The sequence below is a fragment of the Physella acuta genome, unplaced genomic scaffold (genome assembly GCF_028476545.2).
Source record: "Physella acuta isolate Inbredline_101_S28 unplaced genomic scaffold, ASM2847654v3 ptg000531l, whole genome shotgun sequence".
In the NCBI taxonomy this organism is placed as follows: Eukaryota; Metazoa; Mollusca; class Gastropoda; family Physidae; genus Physella; species Physella acuta.
The window spans coordinates 252,541-275,708 of record NW_026732050.1 but is presented as its reverse complement, the minus strand read 5'-3'; the positions used below and the strand labels follow the sequence as shown (position 1 = coordinate 275,708).

Below are 23,168 nucleotides of genomic sequence, written 5' to 3'. Positions count from 1 at the left end.
CGCGATTCTTTACATACGGTGACCACGTCCAGCGCTGGTGAACACGTCCAGCGCTGGCGAACAGCTGATTGTGTTTACGTCTGATGTACACCACTGTGGCGGCGGGCGTAGGTATCACGTGATTTAGGTCACGTGTTTGCAAGGACTCTATACAGTATACTGTATTGAATTGTATCTCAGCACAGCAGCAAGCAGTGTATCTGTTCTGTACTGTATCGGATATTAACTCTAGACTAGAGACTAGATCTAGATTCTAGATGTTTAGTGTACTCACCATCACTCATGTATCATGATAACAGATAATGTAAATTATTGTAAATGATTAGGCCTATTTGGTTGGTTGTGTCCGTTCTGTAACTCTGTGTAATATTTGTAATAAGTAATAATAAAGTGTAATATGTGTGTTTCAGACCTAAATTAGTAAAATTACTAATCTAGATTTAGGCCTACTAATTTAAAATTAGTAAATCTAGATCTCTAGATCTATTCTAAGATCTAAGTGATAGTCTAATAATTGTCATTTATTTTATATTATTTTATTAGTCTAAAAAGTCTTGTGAGTTGCATTACATCAAAATATTAATAATATTCTGAGATTTTCATGATGATAAGCATTTTAAAAGCAATTTTCTTGTGTCATCAGTGCTAAAACTCCATTTCTAAGTTCATAATATTAATAATAACGAAGTGTCTACTCGGAAAAAGATGTTTCAGCAGAAAGTACGAACCTCAATAGTCATGTACATTCTCAGTGACCTTAATAGCTGCGCTAGGGTTAGGGCTCTGCAGTTTGCTTGAAAACACATGCATGTGCAGTACCATCGAAAACATCGCTGCAGATGAAGGCGGTAGTTTCTCTCCATTGCGCATGCATATCTTTTTCCAGATAGAATCGACCCAATAATAATGCTATCAAATATCAAAGTTTTAGAACATCAGAACCTATATTTTAAATTTTAAGCCACAATAAATTTTTTTTTTTTGCATAATTTGAGGATTGTTTTCATTAAAGCTGAATTTAATTACTTTTTTTAAAAAAAAAACCTAATTACAGGAAAATTTACAATGGATCATTTTGAGAGAGACTACAATGATAAGCAGTTTGAGGCCAGGAAAAAGGATCTGCTGGAACAGTTTCCATTTGAAGTTGTCATCAAATACATGGTCAGTCCTCTACAGCTGAAGCTCCAGACTTCCAACACAACTCAGCTCACTGACACAGAACTAAATGAATATATATGCAGCCTAGGCAAAATACACCAGCTGTTGCTGTCATTGAAGGGAGTCACATCAACCCAGATGTTTCATTCAGGCAGTACTGGCTTTGGTATCTTTGAGGAGACTTTGTTAAATCTTGTCAGAGATGTTTGTTTTCCTATGCTTTACTCACTTCATTTGCTTCCTGAGTCTGACAAAAGTAACTCAGAGAAAGGGAGAGCTCTGGCTCTGATTTGTAATGTGATACTTGCTAGCACAGAACATTTTGATGGTCGTGTGTTGATGGTTGTATTGACCCAACTGTTTATGCCCCTGCTCGCTAACTGCGGTATAGAGCCCAATGGATGTTTATTATACTCATATCGTGATGACGCCTATCATCGTTTCTTGAGTGAACCGCTGAATAACTTTCTAAGCCTTGAAATTTTAGGATCTTTACTGAACCATGAGCACCTGTTTAGAGATTACCTGAATCTGATTGGTCAGATCTCCTGCAATGTTAACAATGACATCTCTCACATTTTTAAAGCAGTCACTTCTGCTAGCACAGACGACGCAGCTTTTTCTAAAGCGTTCACTGTAACAGCCAAACTGTTTCCTCACATCCCCCAGCCCCTGAGGAGAGACTGCGAAGCTGAGCTGTGGCAGCAGTACACAAGGCCTCTACACCTGACCAGTGATGGGGAAGTAGATAAGGAATCTTTATGGAAGTCTTTGTTTGTCTTCTACTGCCTCAAGAATTACTTCTTCCCTCTTGAAGAGTCCAAGAAATCAGAACTGTCCTCAAGGCTTTGTTCTGACAACTTCTGGCGTATCCTGCAAGCAGGGTTGGTGTCTGCGGATCCATCCCATAGAAAAATTTCCATGTACCTGCTCAAGAGGCTGGTAGACACCTGCAATAAGAACTCATGCGAGTTTGGCGCCAGTGCTGCTGATGTAACTAAGCGCAGCAAGGAAAACTTCCTCACAGAGGACCTGACAGTTCCAGCTGGGGATAGCCAGGCTCCATTGTTCTGGTGGTCCTTATCATCCACCAAACAGCTGACAGCAGTGTGGGAAAACTTTTTTCTCCTCATAGAAACCTTGGAAGAGAAACAAGTGAGTTTAGATATCAATAGATATCAATGGCAGCTGCTATCAAAATAAATAAATACTATAGCTATAATTTCTTACATTAAAAAAACAATTATCAGAAGCAGGATGGTGTGATTATTTATTCTGTTTAAAATTTCATGCCATTGCTCCATTCATAGGTCCATGTGATCAAGCCAATACTACCCAGGATGCAGAAACTTGTTGATGCTACTACTGTATCTGTTGAGGGTAAAAGTTTCATACTAATACTAACAAAAATATGTCCAGACCCAGAATAGATTGGAGGACTTATCAATTTTCTAGCATTTTTACCTCTTACCTGTTAAAAATCTTTCCCATCCAGGCGTGTCATTGCTACACTCGTCATGGTTGATTACTATAATAACGAGATGCTTCCATCATGATAGCCACTACATGTCACGCTGGGGGGCGTTGACACTCCTTAGTTTGGACTTGTTGAAGGTGCCACTCATCTCACATAAACAGCTGAAGGTGAGCATAAAACTCTGTCGCATATGAATGATAAACAGATTATTTCTTTACAATTAATTTGTTGCTGTTTTCAGGTTGCTAATAATAGCGTTTGTTTATTTTTCTAGTTTCTTTCTAATGACCTTCTGATGTATCTTCAAGAGAACAAGCTTTATAGCAGGTAATAGTTTAGAAAATTTTATATCACCTCACTTTGGTTTAATAGTGAGCTAACATAATGTATCTTCAAAAGTTTGTACAGTTAACAATGCACCATAAGCAATCAACTCATCTTTTAAGTAAAGTTTAAAAATGCTATTGTTGAATCAAACCAATGATATGCTTTATCTGTTCATGTACCTTCCTTTGACTCATGTACATTTATCAACCTCCCACAAGGTATGAGGGAACAGAGCTTGGAAAATCTTCTCCCATTGGTGAAGCCCTGAGGAGTTTTTTTGCTAATCTTTTTTGTGCTTTGTCTAAAGAGCAAAAAGGTATAGTAGCACATTCATTGATTTCATTTAAACATTTGTTTTCATTTACTGCTAATTAGTTGATTGTGTAATTAATAAATGTTTGACAAATTACATAATTTTTCACACTAAAGCATCAAAGATTTTATCTTTGCTTTTTTTATCTTCTTTGTTAAAAAATATTAGTTGATGAGTTAATGATCAGCTGTGAAAAATATTTTCCTATGTTGTTTCCTGTAGTTGAATACCTGCGTAACTTGCTGCAGATAGTGTGTGACAACAGCTGGGGCTCTATACCTTTAGTGTTTGTGTTTCAAGGTTTAGCACACATCCCACCTGAGCCAGTCCTCAACCACCAACTGCTACAGCTAGTCAGGTAGGTTTAGTTTGATAAAAGGCTGTAGTTTCTCTAGGAAAAACTTCTTACTAATTTTGTTACGCCTATGTTTTCATAAGGTCAGTTAACCTTCAGCAACTGAGCAACTGTTGGGGCGGAGGGAGTGGGAACTTTTTTAATTAACCAAGTGTTAATAAAATAAATTGGCGTCGTTGCTAAATTAAAATAATGTTGCTTATAAATGTAATTTCTGAACTTTTCTTCCCTCAGACAACTTCTGCAGTCCTGCTTTGCATTCCATGAAATGGTGACAAGGGGAGCAATCCAGTGTTTTATCTGTCAGTTTTTGATCAACCTTGTAGATTTGGTAAGTGCTGCTGGTGTTATTGTTGGTGCAGCATAAGGTTTAAAGGGAAAATCTGTTTTACTTTTTCTCAAAATAGATGGCCAGTTTTGTCTAACAAATGCTTAAAATATAATTACATTATCAAAGTCATTCTATTATTAGCTGTCTTTTTGTTTAGATTTATGCAAATAATGTATTCAATGTGTTTTGTTTGTTTTTTTTAAATTAAAAATGTTGTGCATGCAGGAAGAAACAGGCCTTAGTGAGTTTTTTTCTACACTGTCTCCACTTTATCGTGAGGAGAGTCTACAAAGGGGCACTACTCTATGGAACTCTGTTGTTGATTGGTTGAACTCCACAGCTGTGAAGGAGAAATGGAGTGAAAATGAAGTGCTGAGTCTGTCTAAACAATACCTGCAGGAAGACAAAGAAGGTGATTAGCTGAAACACAATTACTCAGTACTTTTGTATTTTGGGGGAATTTCCTTTCTAACTAATAATGAAACTGTCATTTGAATTTCCTTTTAAAACAATAGAAGATACTATTTTATTCTAAAAGCTAACAATATTTTGACAACTAGGGTAATCGTAATCGGTGTGAATTATTTCATTCAAAAGTTCATATAGAAAATATAATTTCTTCTGATTTCACTTGCTGGAAAAATTAATCATGAATATTTATTTTCCATGCTAAACAATAGGAATTCATAATGGTAAGCAATAGCGCTTAATGATCCCTTTCATTTTACTTACACTTTTTTCCTGGAGTAATAAAAAATTGTGTGGTCATGTATTAGAGGTACAAATTAAATTATTATGTTGATGCTTGTTTAGCTGTAGAAACTATACAAATATTTTTTTAGCTTGATAAAGTATGCAAATATTTGCTTAACCCCTGGATAAATGGGACAGTTGGGGAAGGCAATATGGTTGTTGATTTATTTGACCCCAGGAGACAATGGGACCCTGGTTGTGGAAGGCTATAAGGTTGTTAATTTGCTTGACCCTAGGAGAAAATGAGACGCTGGTTGTGGAAGGCTATAAGGTTGTTAATTTGTTTGACCCCAGGAGAAAATGGGACCCTGGTTGTGGAAGGCTATAAGGTTGTTCAATAAATTATTTGTTTGACCTCAGGAGAAAATGGGACCCTGGTTGTGGAAAGCTATAAGTTTGTTAATTTGTTTGACCTCAGGAGAAAATGGGACCCTGGTTGTGGAAGGCTACAAGGTTGTTCAATAAATTATTTGTTTGACCCCAGGAGAAAATGGGACCCTGGTTGTGGAAAGCTATAAGTTTGTTAATTTGTTTGACCCCAGGAGAAAATGGGACCCTGGTTGTGGAAGGCTACAAGGTTGTTCAATAAATTATTTGTTTGACCCCAGGAGAAAATGGGACCCTGGTTGTGGAAAGCTATAAGTTTGTTAATTTGTTTGACCCCAGGAGAAAATGGGACCCTGGTTGTGGAAGGCTATAAGGTTGTTCAATAAATTATTTGTTTGACCCCAGGAGAAAATGGGACCCTGGTTGTGGAAAGCTATAAGTTTGTTAATTTGTTTGACCCCAGGAGAAAATGGGACCCTGGTTGTGGAAGGCTACAAGGTTGTTCAATAAATTATTTGTTTGACCCCAGGAGAAAATGGGACCCTGGTTGTGGAAAGCTATAAGTTTGTTAATTTGTTTGACCCCAGGAGAAAATGGGACCCTGGTTGTGGAAGGCTACAAGGTTGTTCAATAAATTATTTGTTTGACCCCAGGAGAAAATGGGACCCTGGTTGTGGAAAGCTATAAGTTTGTTAATTTGTTTGACCCCAGGAGAAAATGGGACCCTGGTTGTGGAAGGCTACAAGGTTGTTCAATAAATTATTTGTTTGACCCCAGGAGAAAATGGGACCCTGGTTGTGGAAAGCTATAAGTTTGTTAATTTGTTTGACCCCAGGAGAAAATGGGACCCTGGTTGTGGAAGGCTACAAGGTTGTTCAATAAATTATTTGTTTGACCCCAGGAGAAAATGGGACCCTGGTTGTGGAAGGCAATAAGTTTGTTAATTTGTTTGACCCCAGGAGAAAATGGGACCCTGGTTGTGGAAGGCAATAAGTTTGTTAATTTGTTTGACCCCAGGAGAAAATGGGACCCTGGTTGTGGAAGGCTACAAGGTTGTTCAATAAATTATTTGTTTGACCCCAGGAGAAAATGGGACCCTGGTTGTGGAAGGCTATAAGGTTGTCAGCCTGGCCAGGATGCTGCTACTGTTTGCTGATGCCACAGAGAGGAACACAGAGGCTACAGCAGAGGGTGGGCTCATGAAGATCCTGCTGGGGACACCTCTAGGCCTCATCATGGGAGAAGTGTCTGACACTGTTACAGATATCAGGAGCAGGGCGTACATCAACACTGGCAAAGTTGACAAGAGCCTTTGTTTACTGTACAGTCTTGTCTTGGAGGCAGGAAGTAAGTTTCCTTCATCAAAACTGTTTTCAATACTCTTTGTTATCACAGTTTATTAAATAACGGTCATAAGTCTTGGGTTTTATTAATTTAATATGTATAATATTACAATTTTAATCTTTAGGGTAACTCATTTATGTCTTAACAAGCATTGGAATTTCAGCCATTCCCCCACCCCATCCACACACACTTGCTTTCATAGCATTTGCTTTCATATAAAAGTCATTACATGACCTCCATTTGTTTTCATTCATCACTTACAGCAGAGTTACAAACTACAGCAATTTAATTACCTACTTCCAACTAAATGTGACTTTCTTTAAAACACTGTTTTATAAATGAATACATATTATATGCAGGTTAAAAGTTTCTTGTGTCTCGAAAAATTTAAGATTTTAAAATAACTCTTACACATATCCATATCAATTTTTCAGGATACCATTGACATGGCTGTCATTAAAAAATGACCCCTTAATCCCTTTACTATGTTTAATTAAAATGTTTTATTTTAAGAACTGCAAGACAAAATGGTGGATTCTCTTCTGAAGAAATATTTGGCAGTGCCTTTTAAAGATGTTTCTTACTATATCAGGAATAGGCTGTCCAATGACCTCTTGAGGGTAGGTGCTGATTCTTCCCTCTGGTTCACTAATGTTTATTTCTGGGTCTGTAGAAGCCATATTGGCTTGCTACAGCTATTAGGCCCAGCTGCTATTACTTCTTATGTACCTGCCCATAGATTGCACTGATTTTGTTAATTATTCTTTCTATTTTATTTCCTGTTGTTTTTATTGCTAAAACAAGGCTGATGACATAGGGGAAATAGAGTTTTACACCGCTGTGCTTGTTTGTTTAGGCCGGTTCAGTGACAGCGTCCATGCTGAGCTGCTTGACCTGCTGGCATTTGTTGGGAAAGTTTTCTCCCTTTCTGTCCAGCCAAATGCTCATACTCAGGTAAGTTGGTATACCTGTTTCATCTGGCAGTTGTAACTCCTACCTGGAATGGCATAATTTGTATAGGAAGGTTGTATGATAAGCATGACCAGAATAGCTGTAGATTGGGGCAGAATCTGTAAATTTAAAATATTTAGGGTTAGCTTTAAGATAGATGATATAGAGAGTATTTGTTTTGTTTGTCTGACAGAATATGTATAGTGCAATCTGAATGACATAGGAGACAAGACAATCACATAGTAGTTGGTAGTGGAAGAAACTAATATGGAAGCTTTTGTTTGAGTTTTGGTGAATAAAAAAAGAACTAGCTGTTTTTACTTTTATTTATAAATACTTGTATGCTAAATTCGTATTTTTTTGAACACACTGAAATAAATGTATGCAGAAATGTAGTGGTTGTCCTCAGTCACTAGTTAAAGTAGCAGACTGTAAAATTCATATAAAACCAACCAAAGTGTCCTGACATAAAAGAGTTACTGTAAAAAAAATGTCAAACTTATGCAAATTAAAATACCAATTATGGAGATTATGGAGTAGAATTCTCCTGTTTATTCTGTGCACTCTGTCCTTTTCCCAAAATTTGACTATTTTTTTATATGAATTCACAGGTACTTTGTTGTCTTTTGTTAAATTGTAGATAGTTTAGTTGCTTCATTATGGCAGTTAAACTTGTAATTATCTCTGTTGAATGATACTGCTATCATCTAGCACATGCTCAGTTCTACTTGTAACTATTTTCTATCAATGTTTAATGTTTTCAGCACCAGGTTGATATCCTCAACATGTCAGCCATGAAAACTCTGGCCGCTGTCCTGGAAATACTCGACACTTACTCGCAAAGTGACAGCAAATGTGTGGCTGAAATAGTGCAAAAGATGGTCTTACTGCCAAGACTCTCGCAAATACCTTTACCTTTTACTAAAAAAAACTGCAGGTAATGACTTAATAATAACCTTGTTTACAGTTTGTTAGTATATATCCTTGTATCTAAATTGTGATCTCCTTTATGAGTCACATAGCACTTTAGTCGGTTTTTTTATTTTCTTAGTTTTGAAGCATTTTTCTTGATGATTTTAATGTAAAATATTTTAGGCAACTTAAATTTTTACAGATGACTTTTACCTCCATCCAAAAATATATTTTTTTGAGAAATTTTATACCAATCTTATTAGTTTGAAATTTTCATAATTTTTTTTTAATTGTAAGATAAGCAGTCCTATATAAAACTTATGCCACAAATGTATTCTTGCATAAATAAAATCCCAAAAATTACTTAGCTCACAATAACTCTGGTTGTAAAGCAACTCATTTTGCCTTGTAAGTGTCACAAAACCTAGATAACAATTAATTTATCTGCATGCCTTTTTTTTCATCCATTCTACTTGTAACTAGAAAGTGGAAAGAATAAACTCAAATCCAATTAGAAAATTATTAGATTACAGTCATTAATAAATTTATGAAGTTCAATTCCACTTATGATAGAACATGAAAAAATGTATACATTAATTAATAGGAGCTAGGTAACCTTGTGACTTTTAACAATTTATAAGTGCCTTGTCTCAAAATGTCATACAGTAGAAAATAGACATATTTTAGCCAAAAGAATGTGTTAGGTAATTTTAGAAAACAAATGCCACTTGTTTTCACCAAGAAAATCCCTCAGTTAGGCTTGCAACTTTTTAACAAAAGAAATTGTATTTCTCTCAGCCAGGAGAATGTCTCCAACGCCCAGGTGGGCAGTATTGTCAGCAGTTTCATCTCCAGCAAGTGGGAGTGCCAGAAGTTCATGTTCAGACAGGCTGCTGGGGGGAGTCTCAAGTTTGATATGGTTGAGGCCCTTGACCAGGCCATGGAGGACTTGGGCCTAGGTTCTGGCAGCTCTGATGTTGCAGTTTTCCAAGCTCTAGAAGTTGTCATGACAGAGGTAGAGCCCTACAAATTAACTTTCATATTTTTATTTTCATTTGGTGTGCATTTTACCATAAAACATTTGATAATTCAGATAACTAGTTACTGTAAATATTTACTGTAAGTACTGTAAAAACGTTAAATACTATCAATAATTTTACTGAAAAATGATACATTAAACTTTTAGTTATTATTAGAAGTCTTCAAACTACAATTTGACTACACATTTCTATTTTTTTTTCAAAATAAAATAACTTTATATCAGCCATATATTATTTGTTTTCAGTTTTTAGTAAATGAATTTAAATGAATTAGCCAATACTAATTCTTATTAATTTTGATATCCCAATGCTAATTTTTTCTTATCAATTTTGAAATTGAATATTTCAGCTCCTATCAGTAGCAGATCCCAATAATGTAGTGAAACTGATGGAGCTGAGTTGGTGCAATGTGCTTGAGGAGAAGAAGAATGTGTTGTTCTGGAGAAAGTTGAGAGCTCTTCTGCCTTTATTTCTGCATCAGGCAGTTTTAAGGCAGAGCCCAGACTCTGTTATAGGACAAGGCTTGGATAAGGTAACTAACTGTTGATATTTCCACAAAAAAGTTGGTACAAGGGGATAAAACTCTTGGAAAAAAATTCAGGGGAGATCACCACAACATAATTCTGTCTAAAATAGCTTCAAAACTTCAAATCGACCAAGTACACAAAAGAAATTTCCAAACCATCTAGTGGTAATTTGCTACTAAATTAACTGCAATAGCTTAGAGTACACATCCTTAGTGTGTTCTAAATATGTTTGAAACTGTATGTGCCAGCATTGATACTACTCAGCAAGATCATCAGTTATTAGAACTCTTAATTACTGTTGCTTGCAGTTCCTGGAGAAGACATGTGAACTAGGCTATGACAAGACAGGTGTGATGTTCATTGTGTTTGATCACCTGTGTCAGCACAGTCTTAAAGGTGACACTGACAGACAGGTGGCCATGAGGGTGGTGCCTCTCTTGGTGGATGGCTGTTTTTCTGGTGCCATGCATAAGAAAGGAGAGAGGTAACTTTTCATTCGTCATTCATTCTATAGCTAACATTGTAACTCTTTCATCAAAGGATGGATTAAGTTCTTATAAAATATAGCGATGGCCTGAAAAAAAAGAAGACATAATAATGTTCTTTAAAAAAAAATAAGTAAAAACCTTAGAAAGTAAATAAAATAACTTTCAACTTCAAGTGTTCAGATTTAATAATATACATTGTAACAAATAAAAAAAAGCTGTAATTGTTTAGTTGAAGAGTAAAGTAGTATACCCACAAAATGCAATTATTCTTGCTAGGTTATGGCTGGATGTCTGTGCTTATATTGAGAGCCTTGGTGATGGCTGTTCTGTCAATCAGATAATGACAAGGTTAGTCAACTTGTGATTCAATTTGTGGCAGTATACAAGCTTTATGTCTTCTATGTATACATCTGAAAGAATAATTAGCGTTTATGAAGTAACATTATCCTCATTTTGTTGGTTAAGTGTTTGATGCTTTAATAATACTATACTCTATTTAAATTCAAGAAACACTTGTACTATCTTTAATCCAGTGAATCTTCTGTAACACTGACCTCTGTTAACCTTAGCAACTACAGTTTATATTAAAAGCATCAATTAGCACTTGTTTGATTTTTCCTTTCTCTTGAGCAGCATGTCCAGAAATGATATGTTCACACGCATCATCATCCTCAATTGGTTGTCTGAACTTCGTCCTGACGTGCCAGCTGACCTCAACTTTGCCTTGACCTTAATCACCAGCCTGAGGGCCAAGTACCTTGACCTTGCTGCTCAAACAACATACAAGCAGTTCTCAAACTCCCTGAGTCACAGACACAAGCACCGGATGGTCCTTGTCTTCCTGCTGCTGGCTGACTTCATCAAAGAGGTTTGAGAAACTCTACTTCATCTCATGTCCCTGGCCTCAGGAAAAGTTTATTTACCTCAATTGTTCTGTGGGATCAGATAAATAAAATCAAAATAAGTTTAAATGACAGCTACTGTAAGGCAGTGAAAAATTAAAACAATAGAGTATTGTTGCAAGTGTGATGAAGTTTTTACTTTAATTATACTGCTGGGTACTGCTGACTTCACTGGATAATAGAACTATACATCAAAAACATTAATTCTGATCATTGATTTAGTTTTTTTGTCATAGCTTTTTGTCGTTTACAAGTATATTTTTTAAAAATTACTAAAAGAGGGTGAATTTAGGCTTTCTATTTTTTGTTGTGTGATGTCACTAGGATACGTGTCAGGATTACATCGCTAAACTATGGCACGCCCTGGAGATAGAATGTCATCCGTCAGTCAGACAAAACCTGGAGTGGCTGGTCATTCTGCTCATCAGTCGCTTCCCACACAATGTCTCCAGCGTTTGGGATGTTTTTAAACTGGTAAAACTATCAATTACATGCAATTACAAATTGGTATCTAGATGTTTTTAAACTGGTAAAACTATTGAATACATGCAATTACAAATTGGTATCTAGATATGTTTTTAAGTGTGTAAAACTATGAAATTGTTATTATTTTAAATTACTTTTAAATCTATCTAAATTGTTGAGATAAGCTAATGTTGTATAAATGTTATAAACTTCTGTCCACAGTACGACAATAAAAGAAGTGTGTGCCTTTGTTCACTGTTCCTTATCATTTCTCATCTAGGACCTAAGCTACCTGCTAATCTACAGGTATTTTTAATTTGTTCATTTGGTTTTTTTTATTCAGAGTAGCACATAAAATTCAGCATTCACAACCTAAGACTGCTGTCATCATAAAAGTAGATTTTTCTGTTGTAGATTAAATTTTTTACTTGCATAAATCCTAAATCACTATTCTCTTTGTATCTATCCCTAGAGTCAGTACTTCACCCAAGCCTTCTTATATTTTTGTATCTGTCCCTAGAGTCAGTACTTCACCCAAGCCTTCTTATATTTTTGTATCTGACCCTAGAGTCAGTACTTTACCCAAGCCTTCTTATATTTTTGTATCTGTCCCTAGAGTCAGTACTTCACCCAAGCCTTCTTATATTTTTGTATCTGTCCCTAGAGTCAGTACTTCACCCAAGCCTTCTTATATTTGTGTATCTATCCCTAGAGTCAGTACTTCACCCAAGCCTTCTTATATTTTTGTATCTGTCCCTAGAGTCAGTACTTCACCCAAGCCTTCTTATATTTGTGTATCTATCCCTAGAGTCAGTACTTCACCCAAGCCTTCTTATATTTTTGTATCTGTCCCTAGAGTCAGTACTTCACCCAAGCCTTCTTATATTTGTGTATCTATCCCTAGAGTCAGTACTTCACCCAAGCCTTCTCAGCCACCCTGCCATGGACAATGGCCCACCATTACAATACAAGAATCTTTGCCCAGACCACAGTAGTGAGACTGTGGGAACAGTGCCAGTCACTCCAACTGAAAGATGTGATCGCACAGTTCTTCATGGTTGAGTCTTCCATCAATTTCATTTTCAGCAATGGGTAAGTGTTTGGTAACTCTTTTGTGTACATTTTTAAAGTACCAGTCATTTTAAAAATTATTTGAAAGTTACATTAAAACTAGGCCTTAATTATTATGTCTCACCACTTTAATGGCGAGCAGAATCTGCCATTTCTAGCTCCCAAAATACTTTTTTTTTATATAAAACAGCTCGTAGTTTTATAAAGCTGAATATCATAGATAGTGGTAGTTTTAGTCAGAAACTAGTGTAGCAAAAACATTTCATCACATACAAAAACAACCTTTCTAGACAGAAAAATCTTCCTGATCCCCAGCATTAAATAATTTTAGCCCTCTGCCATAAATTTTATGTTTTTTATGTGCAGAAATGCCAGTGCAACTGTATCTAAATTACTAAGCAATTATATGTATGCTGCATTTGATGCTGTCAGAGATTACAGTATGGAGGTAATTATTTAAAGAATTAACTAACTTTGCAATGATACATGCTTATTAACTGTAGAAAACATGGCATTTAGAAAATGTATTTTTTTCCCCAGACAATATTTCACACCTTGCCTAGGCTGGCTTGTTTAGCTGATGATGAGTGGATATTGCCCAAGTATTTTATCCAGGGAAACAACTCATGGGCTAAGGGAGATAATCATTTGTTGCCACTGAAAAATTCTTCTCCGCTCCTTGCTCAATGTAAGGAAGGTCCATGGAGAACAAAAGCCCAAGGTTTGTACTCTGATTTTTTTTTTATTTGCAGATTGCAATAAGTCTCCAATATCTGTATATCTATAGGGACACTTGCCTTTCATTTGCTTGCTAATGACTTAACTTCAAATACTTTCAGCTGAAAATGATGACGATATTGTTGAGTCAGCTGATGGAGATGTACAAAAGAAAATCATGCCCTGGCGCCAGATGTCACCTGATCAGGAAACTGAGGCTGAGCTGGTCATGCAGAGGCAGAAACGTGCAGAAGGAGGTTTAGTCCTAGTCACCTCCCTTATTGATAAAATACCTAATTTGGGTGGTATGTTTACTTTCATTAGTTATATTTAGTGGTTAATCATAATCCTTTTAACCCACAAACTGTGTTCAGCTGATAATCTTGAAATGTACTTCCAATGTAATATTTTCCTGTAAATGACCCTCCATTTTTAAAAATTACTAAACCCTTTAGTTCTCATGTTTTAACACGTTAATTATAATACAATTGATTTTATACAATCATTTTATGTTTCATAAATAGACCTTAAAGCTATGGCATTGTGATCAAATACAAATACATATTTTATAGTATTTTTATTTACCTTTTTTCTCTATGGTTTTTATAAAAGAACTGCAAACGAGATTCCATTCTCAAATGTGATTGCTAATATGTGTTTATTAAAAAAAGGTTTTATTGGTTTTGTAGAAATATTTCTGACTTAGAATGTGACAACTCATAGACCTTTTCCTTTTTTTTTAAGGTCTCTGCCGTACAAGTGAAATATTTGGAGTGTCTGAGTTTGTTATTGGAAACTTGACGTATGTAGAGGACAGGATGTTCCAGAACTTGAGTGTCTCAGCCCAGAAGTGGATCACCATCACTGAGGTTTGTACAGATTTTAACAGTTTAAAATGTGTGGTCAGCTACACACTTTTGTCTTGCTATAAAAAAATAAACTTATCTTTGCAATATTTAAATTTAACATTAAATAGTTTTCTAAAAATTCTCTTGATACACCGAAGTAAGAAAAATATAATTGTATTTAAGATATTTTTCAGCATAGAATTTATCTTACTGTTCAGGTACTAAAAGCAAATTTTTCAACATAGAATGAATTTATTTCATGGTTCAGGTACTAAGACCAAGGCTGTCTGAGTTTCTGGAGGAGAAAAGAGTACAGGGTTACACTCTAGTGGGGGTGGAGCAGACAGCCAACAGTGTCTGTCTACAGGAGTACCAGTTCCCCAAGAAGACACTTTTACTGCTGGGGTAAGGTTTTTGTCTCTTGTAATATAGTCTTTTTAAAAATCATAACAGAATGTCCTTGTAGGGGAAAAATTTTTGAGGAGTGTAAACAAACATAACCTAATGTCTTTACATACAGTCTTATATAACTATGATGGATCGACTCACTTGTGTGTAGTTAGATTTTATTTAAATTTGACTGATCATTTCAATAGTTATGAAACTAATATTACTAATAACATAGATCTAGATGATTCTAAAAATCTGTTTCTGTTACAGCAATGAGAGGGAAGGTATACCAGTGGACATCATCCAGAACTTAGATGTGTGTGTGGAGATCCCACAGCAGGGGGTCATAAGGTCACTTAATGTCCATGTGTGTGGGGCCCTGATTGTGTGGGAGTACACCAGACAACACATGAAGAACATGAAAGCTTAAGATGTCAGGGTTTCCCTTTGTACCTCAATATTTATATCTGGTGCAAGTTCAGGACACAATTATATACCTTTTATGTTAGGGAAATCACTCACCCTAACTTATACTCTATACTGTAGATCATTGTTAGAAAATATAACCAAAGTCTACCATATAATTAAAACCACAGTGCATTATTTTCTTGTTGCTCATGAAATTACATAGTGCTTATGATGAAGCATTCCTAATGTTGTTTTACAGTAGTATAGTCATTGCTGGTGATTATTTGCATTGCTACAAAGAGTTTACTCTTGAGAATTGCGTCTACAGTGTCTCTATTTTTGTAATATCCTTTATCAAATGACTTTACACTTTTGGATGTTGTCTATTTAAAAACAGATCAATGTATACAACTGCTGACTTGTTCTATCAGCTCAACTCACTGTCAACTTTCTCATTGAAAAAAATATGTGAACAAAATGTGTTTTTAAATTTTATGCATCTACCTCAGTGTAACTAGATTTAATCATTTATTTAGAACCAGTCAGTTCCTAAAAAATGGCATATTTCCAACATCTAGTAAGTGCTTTCTATTCAGTTTTTTAAACAGTTTTACCTCAAATGCTTGTTATTTTTTGCTATCTGTAGTTCACTACTGAGGTCTAATAGTTTCAATACCCCATGTCTTAAAAAGAAAACTTTGACTTATCACCATTGAATCATCCTTAATGTTCCTTGCTTAAGCCTTAAACAACATCATGGTGATACCTTGAATTTTTTTTCTCTAATTACTGAAACTTAATGAATGTAAATTTTTGTAATTATTTAGACTAGAAGTTACTGTGGTGGGAACTATGTATATAATTTAAATGATTTTTTATGATGTCTATAACACATAGAGCTTTGTCATGTTTTGTGCTTTAAAAGATGTATTATATGCCAGTCATACACACCTGACAATAACTTAGAAAGATATTTTTTAAATATATAATCCAATTGATTTACTGAATGTAACATAGAATGTTCAAATGAACCATCATGGACTGACATATAACAAGAAAACAAAAAATAAAATAAAAGATTCAAACAGAAATGTTTAAATTTTTATTTCTATAAAAATACAAGGTCACCTGGATTGTAATTCATCTGTCTGTGCATTAAATTGACCAGAATAAAAAGTATAACCTAGGTACACCACACCTAGTAAAATAACAGAAACTATCATACTTTTCCAATTTTCCCAGCGCAAACTTTTGAGTTGTTTTTCTGTTAAAATAAAACAGGTTTTTCTTTTGTAACATAGATGTAGATCAAGGTAAAGTATATTAAATTCTTGATTACTGATTGATTTTTATCCACAATCAAGCTATCTGACTTATTAGCATTAAGTGGAGTCTTCATTGTTGAAGCTGCCTGTTGGTTTAAATATGAATGTACCACAGATGTCAGACATGTAGGCCTCATAGTACAGTGACATTGAAGGCATGATGAATGTATGCAGACATCACGACATCATTATGTGATGGAGCACTTCGACCTAGATCACTGACCTCAGGGATCTATAGACATGTCAAGTCCTGCACAAGATATGATGGACTCAATCAGAGGCTATGTGAGCAAACACTCATATCTACATACTGAGAAGCTTGTGTACTAGTGCAGCAGTCTTTTTACAACACTGGTTGCTAGTGCTGGACAACACATTTAAAATATGCTTGGGGGGGGGGGGGGGGATCAACAAAGTGACTGATACTGGGCTGGTATGAAGCGATTATTTGTAAAAACTAGTACTTACTGTTCTCTACAATCTTTTTCTCCAGGCATTTTTTCTCTTCTATCAGCCTGTTCCTGAAAAAGACAAGACAACATTTAAGTTGACAAAATTTATACAGCATTAATATCAGTACTGAAGAAAACAACACGTCATAGATGATGTCTATAATTTTTGTTGCAGCCCAGTTCCAGTTAATTCAGTTTTTAAAAAAAAATGGGTATGATGGAATTTTTGGCATAAAAGATGTTTAACACAGTTTGTTCAATCTATTAGCACTAGTAGTTATCATACTGATATTATAATTTACACATCATTAAACATCTTGTAAGGGATGTAAACAGTAAATTGCTTTAAAAGAAAGGATGTGTTAGCCAGTTTAATCAACTTAAAAATCATACTACTCAAAATAGCAGAATTCAGCAAAAATTAGAATACATAAATGTACATACAAAGGCAGTATTATTATTGCCATATGTAACAAAATGATAAACCACCCCCTTCCCAACACATTCACATAAAGTAAGCATAGTTACATCTCCTCATCAGTCATGTTTGTCAGCCTCCCTAGTCTCTCTATGGACTCTAGTCGGCTTTCATGCTTCTCCAATTCTTTTTGTAAAGATTCAATCTGAAAATTCAAATGTATTGTACAACAGTTAATATTTCTTAAGCACATCATATAAAATTATTATGGCAATGCTACTGCTAGACACTAAGACAGTATTAGTGACCAATCTCAATAATAGATAAATCATAATAATTAATTATTAATATAACTACACTACAGATCATCAACTGCAGGGTTTTTGAGAATTTATTTTATATAATTCTACTGAAATAGTTAGGCCTAATAAGAATTCCTAGATCTAGAAATTAATTAGATGTACTACCAGATCTATTACTACTCATCTATACTCATTTGGTTGTGTATTACTAGGCCTATTATTTATTTTTTATGTAATATATTGTTTTAGGTGCGTAAAATCGTCCAAGGCTAGTAATGTGCAAAAAAGTTGCCTCATTGCTAAGGCTTTAATAGAAGTATATTGTGATAGATCTATATTTGAGTCAAATATTATAGATAATTAAATAATAAACCAAAATCAATGGCTAAATATTAATATATCAATATAGGCCTATAGGCCCGAAATTAACTTTTAACTTTTAACAGAAGTGTTTGCGAGCAGGATTTGCTATAGGCCTATACTATATTGTATATAAGAAGCAGCTATCTGTAAGTTAGAGTGGTTCCCCATGAATCTCTAGAATAGTAGAATCTAACTATAATTTTACCAAAAAAAAACTTAACAACATACTAGATCTACAACTACGAGAATCTAACCTAGAACCTAGATCTAGATTCTAGAAAATAAAACTAGGCCTATCTAGTCTATATAGTAACATAGTTACAAGTAAGTTACAATACAATAGTATAGACAGACACCGGAGTATAGTATAGTATAGAATCTACTATCTATAAAAATAAAAATGTAATAAAGATCATAACTTAGGCCTATATTATATATCTAGATCTACCTGTGTCACAATGGTATTCATTTTATTTTATGTTCTGACTTGAGAGGTTTTCATAAAGTTAAATTCGTAGACTTCGAATCTAAAATCTATTAAACTATTCCTCGTTTCGCTTTCGATCTTAAAGCTAGTGTTATTTCGTGTTTCGTGGCAGTCGCGTAAATTAAAAACAATAATTTGATGAAAAACAAGGATCAAAATATTTACGACAGCTTAACAGGTTATATCCTGGATCTAGATTCTAGATTCCCCCACTACCCCTTGAAAATAGTTTCTCTTTTCTCTTTTTCCAACTGAATAAAAATAAACATGTTGACCCAACAGTTAATATTTAGTAAAGAAATCGCTGTTTAAAAAAAGAAAAAGAAAAACTAAATTGTTATTTAAAGGGGTGGAGGAGAGCTCAAGTAAATTGTGATTTCTGAGGCGGAGGGAGGGGGGGGGGGAAGAGGGCAATGGGCTAAACATTGTCCTAAGCTAAATTGGTTTTTAAAAAAAGCTTAATGTCATTAACTGACAACTCTTTAAAAATGCTTACAAATATTTTTTTTTAAATCTCGTTTTCTTTTACAAGTGCAGTGATTCTTATTCTTATTCTTTTTGGATGTACCGAATTATACCAGTTTCATATGAGCATTCGCGAAACCTTATTTATATAGTAATATATAGTTATATCATCCACATTGACGAAATCCGACCGTGAATCATATGTGTGTGTGTCTTGACCTCCGCTGAACCCCTGAGACTGACTCATGGGGTTCGATCGAACCACTGCCATAGAACGAGAATGAGGTTTAACTTTATATTTTTAATTAATTAATTATGCTTAGTCTATTAGTATTTTACTTAGCAATCTTTCACAACCGAGTTTTAGAAGTAACACTTCTGTTCAAATATTTGTCTCGAACTCTTGACAATCAAAGCACATGTCGTTTGAAAGGCCTCGATAACTAAGAAGTAGAATACTAAATATAGATGACCATTTTAGTTAGTTCATATTTGCTCAAATAGTTCATTAATTATTATTAGAGCAGTGGTTCTTTTTTTTTTTTTTGGAGATACCGAACCCCCGCCTGCTTCATATGTGCATTTACTAAACCCTCTCTAATTTTTATCGTCCGTACTGACCGATCGTGAATCATTTGTCGGGTGGGTATCTTGACCTCCAACGAACCACTGAGACTGACGCACCGAACCCTGGGGTTCGATCGAGCCCAGGTTAAGAACCACTGTCTTAGAGAATCTGAACTCAACCCAGTGGCGAAACAAGGCGGGGTGGGATGGGGAGGGGGAGGGGCAGAGTTTCTTCCAGGCATCTCTTAGGGGAGGGGAAGTGCGATCCGCACCAGGTGACACAATTCAAAGGGTGTGTACAGAGACGAAAAATCGTAAAATGTTCTGTGGAAACAATGTTTTATCCAGTTAAAGTAACAAAATAGGAGGGGGAGATGAGTGGCACCAAATCAAAAATACATAACTGATGGAACACTCAAGTACGGCTCAGGTAACGCGACAGACACAAATCTGAATATGTCTACAATTTGTCACTGAAACTGATAGTCAGTTTCTCAAGACAAAATTTTAAAATCTGTTCTGCTCTCCTCCCACACATACACACACTACCCTTCACCCACACATACACACACTTCCCTGCACCCACACATACGCACACTTCCCTCACCCACACATACACACACTACCCTTCACCCACACATACACACACTTCCCTGCACCCACACATACGCACACTTCCCTGCACCCACACATACACACACTTCCCTCACCCACACATACGCACACTTCCCTTCACCCACACATACACACACTTCCCTCACCCACACATACACACACTTCCCTGCACCCACACCTCTTTCTCTGATTAAAAAAAAACATGCACATCATATTATTTATATAAAAAAAAATTATTTATTTACAATGATTAAACACTTGAGCTATATTTTTATTTACATTTTTGTGGCCGAGTCTACCACAGAATCCAGTTTTTGTAAAGGTTTCTGTCGTTGAAGCAAAAACTCTTATAGTCTACCACAGAATCCAGTTTTTGTAAAGGTTTCTGTCGTTGAAGCAAAGTCTACCACAGAATCCAGTTTTTGTAAAGGTTTCTGTCGTTGAAGCAAAGTCTACCACAGAATCCAGTTTTTGTAAAGGTTTCTGTCGTTGAAGCAAAGTCTACCACAGAATCCAGTTTTTGTAAAGGTTTCTGTCGTTGAAGCAAAAACTCTTATTTGTGTCTGGAACTGTGAGCACCACCCCGTCCAGGCTGGAATAATGACCCTCGGGCAGTCCAAACCCCACCCTCCACCTCTTTCTGTGGGTGTCGTAGTAGTGGACCACAGTGCAGACGGATCGTTTGGACTGATTGAAACCTCCCAGCACACAGATCGTCTCCCCTGTGAAACAAGAAAATCATCATGTTAATTTTTACTAGTTAACACATCCCGTGTTTGTTTTAATAGGCTACATGTGTGCATGTCCTCCTGTCTGTGTAATAAAACATGGAATAGTTAGGTTTTGTTTTGTTGAGTGACATGGTCATGTCTATAACGTAGACTAAATCTATACTTTAAACTATCCTAAATTGGTAACCCTCGGATCTAAACGTTTTATTTTCTCGTGTCACCCCAACAGTCGTTTTTTTTTCACAAATACCACCCCCCCTATGGTCACGTTGTCACAAACAACTCTACCCTACACCACACTACCACTGACCTTACGACCCTACACCACACTAACACTTACCTAACACCACTAACCTACTGTCACATTACCACTTACCTAACACCACTACCCTACAACACACTACCACTTACCTAACACCACTACCGCGGCGTTACTGCGAGGGTAGGGTATGACGGGGTGGTTCAGGTCCCAAATGTGTACACGTTTCCCGGTCAGCTGAGCCAGCTGTTCTCGAACCTTCGGCAGTGTGTACACACACAGTGACCGTTCGTCTACGTTGGAGTAGCTATCTGGGTCAAAGCTGATGCCTGTGTTCAAGTGATACACACGTGTTAACACAGCTATCATTGTCTTTTATAAAGTGATTTAAGTCCCGATTCACTAACCACAACACGCCCTACTAAGTTGTTCCAGTCTACTGCTGTGTGTTTGCTGTTTGGTTACATTTAGACCTACGTTTTACGTAAACACAACTAGCAATTCAACAAATACTTAGTGGTTAGATTTTTGTATAGACGAAGTTGTTTTTTTTAATCAGAGGAATTTGTTGGCATTTCTTTTTATAATTTATATGATATCGCATAATTTTTTTATATTGGATTCTTTTTTTTAAAGTTATTAATTGCATAGTTTTCTTTTTACGTTAACACTATTTTTTAGAATTAAAAAAACAAAAGATTTTCTTCTATCTACGGTAAAAGAGAAATAACTGCAGTTAAACTAACCCCTCGGCCAAGAATTGCTGGATAGCCCCCCTTTGAATAAAAATTAACATTTCATATTTTGTATACTTAATTTTGGATACATTTATTTGAAAATTACCCGACAAAATAAAAATCTTGTTCTCCCCAACAGCTACCATTTTATGATTAGATCTCTCCTGGGGGAGATAAGCTTCGCCTTCTTCAACTTCAGTCCACACATCTTTTTCAGGCTCGTAGCTCCTGGGGGGGGGGGGGGGGGGGGTCAAAACAAAACATTTTTATTAATTGTTCAGTACTGATACGACATATGCAAATACAAATATAAATATATGTGTTGGTGTCCCTTTTAGCTTAACTAACTTTACTCAATATATAAACAAAAATGTAATATTAATATACAAATCACAATTATTATAATTAAATTTTAATGATAAAATGCAACAAATTTTAAAATGCTTTATACTAATTAAGAAATAGATCTATGTTGTTTTGATTACAGTAGAGGTGGTGGGTCCTAGTACTTGTAGCAAATAGTGAGTACAGTATTAAGGCGCTGCTGTGGAGACGATAAACAGTAATCGATGACAAATTGACACTGGCGAGTGGGTGTTTGGTGGTTTTAAGGGCGTACTATGATGAGCAGGTTTCTAGCATCAGACGCACTAAAGACCAAGGCTTCTTTGACTCCAGACATCCAGGCAAACGGTTAACTTCATACCATGACCACTTTTTAGAATTTTTAAATGCACATAGTTAAATTTGACAAACAAAGTTTAAAAAGAATCAAACTCTGGTGTGTGAAGTTATGCAATCAAATTATAAATTTCAGGACTGACACTTTTTTGTTAAGATGATGTGTAGTGATTCAGTGCTTGTGTTTTATAGAATACAAAAAAAAAAAAAAATGAGTTTTTCTTTTAAATTGAGTTTTAAAGAGATTTTTGAACGCTTTCCTTCTGTTATAAACATAGATTTTTAAAAATATCTTTAAATTAAGAAACCATTAGGCTAACTATTTGGCTACAGATAACTTTTGACTAACATTTGTTACATGCTGTCTGTGTTGTGGATGTAATTTGTTGTTGGTGATAGCAGATCTAGATAGTCACACATTTGGTCGGGAAATTTTAAGTAATACATCACTTGTCAAACATTTAGTCGGAAAATTTAAAGTGATACATCACTTGTCAAACATTTAGTCGGAAAATTTTAAATAATACATTTTTTGTCAAATATTTAGTCGGAAAATTTAAACTAATACATTTCTTGCCAAACATTTAGTCGGAAAATTTAAACTAATACATTTCTTGTGAAATATGTACTCGGAAAATTTAAACTAATACATTTCTTGT

General features: G+C 35.4%; 3 protein-coding genes across 3 annotated transcripts; 1 reads left to right on the top strand and 2 right to left on the bottom strand.

Moving 5' to 3' along the window:
• The first annotated feature begins 1,060 nt into the window (after positions 1-1,060).
• On the top strand, positions 1,061-16,189 carry LOC131945200 (putative methyltransferase TARBP1). Its single transcript, XM_059306228.1, has 26 exons — positions 1,061-2,316; positions 2,472-2,541; positions 2,657-2,805; positions 2,913-2,965; positions 3,184-3,281; positions 3,501-3,636; positions 3,868-3,964; positions 4,190-4,376; positions 6,128-6,391; positions 6,902-7,008; positions 7,193-7,342; positions 8,104-8,276; positions 9,050-9,266; positions 9,641-9,823; positions 10,127-10,302; positions 10,583-10,654; positions 10,940-11,174; positions 11,533-11,682; positions 11,896-11,979; positions 12,578-12,765; positions 13,111-13,192; positions 13,285-13,465; positions 13,584-13,766; positions 14,206-14,330; positions 14,578-14,714; positions 14,970-16,189. Exons 1-26 carry the CDS (start codon positions 1,066-1,068, stop codon positions 15,127-15,129), a joined length of 4,908 nt encoding a protein of 1,635 aa, XP_059162211.1. The 5' UTR covers positions 1,061-1,065; the 3' UTR covers positions 15,130-16,189.
• An 11-nt stretch (positions 16,190-16,200) lies between these two features.
• Positions 16,201-18,571, bottom strand: LOC131945201 (uncharacterized). Its single transcript, XM_059306229.1, has 4 exons — positions 18,416-18,571; positions 17,413-17,507; positions 16,901-16,953; positions 16,201-16,371 (listed from the first exon to the last, which is right to left on the bottom strand). The coding sequence occupies exons 1-4, from the start codon at positions 18,434-18,436 to the stop codon at positions 16,232-16,234; spliced, it is 309 nt and encodes a 102-aa protein (XP_059162212.1). The 5' UTR covers positions 18,437-18,571; the 3' UTR covers positions 16,201-16,231.
• Positions 18,572-20,602: 2,031 nt separating this feature from the next.
• On the bottom strand, positions 20,603-21,508 carry LOC131945203 (uncharacterized). Its single transcript, XM_059306231.1, has 2 exons — positions 21,244-21,508; positions 20,603-20,823 (listed from the first exon to the last, which is right to left on the bottom strand). The coding sequence occupies exons 1-2, from the start codon at positions 21,458-21,460 to the stop codon at positions 20,603-20,605; spliced, it is 438 nt and encodes a 145-aa protein (XP_059162214.1). The 5' UTR covers positions 21,461-21,508.
• Between the last annotated feature and the right edge of the window lie 1,660 nt (positions 21,509-23,168).

Excerpts from the sequence above, each read along its gene's own strand:
- LOC131945200 (XM_059306228.1), top strand. The coding sequence starts at position 1,066 with ATGGATCATTTTGAGAGAGACTACAATGATAAGCAGTTTGAGGCCAGG. Across the intron at positions 3,637-3,867 it reads CAACTGCTACAGCTAGTCAG|ACAACTTCTGCAGTCCTGCT; the intron begins GTAGGTTTAGTT and ends TTCTTCCCTCAG. Across the intron at positions 14,715-14,969 it reads AAGACACTTTTACTGCTGGG|CAATGAGAGGGAAGGTATAC; the intron begins GTAAGGTTTTTG and ends TTTCTGTTACAG.
- LOC131945201 (XM_059306229.1), bottom strand. The coding sequence starts at position 18,436 with ATGAATACCATTGTGACACAG. Across the intron at positions 17,508-18,415 it reads TGAATACCATTGTGACACAG|ATTGAATCTTTACAAAAAGA; the intron begins GTAGATCTAGAT and ends TTGAATTTTCAG. Across the intron at positions 16,954-17,412 it reads AACATGACTGATGAGGAGAT|GAACAGGCTGATAGAAGAGA; the intron begins GTAACTATGCTT and ends TGTCTTTTTCAG.
- LOC131945203 (XM_059306231.1), bottom strand. The coding sequence starts at position 21,460 with ATGATAGCTGTGTTAACACGTGTGTATCACTTGAACACAGGCATCAGC. Across the intron at positions 20,824-21,243 it reads CGCCGCGGTAGTGGTGTTAG|GGGAGACGATCTGTGTGCTG; the intron begins GTAAGTGGTAGT and ends CTTGTTTCACAG.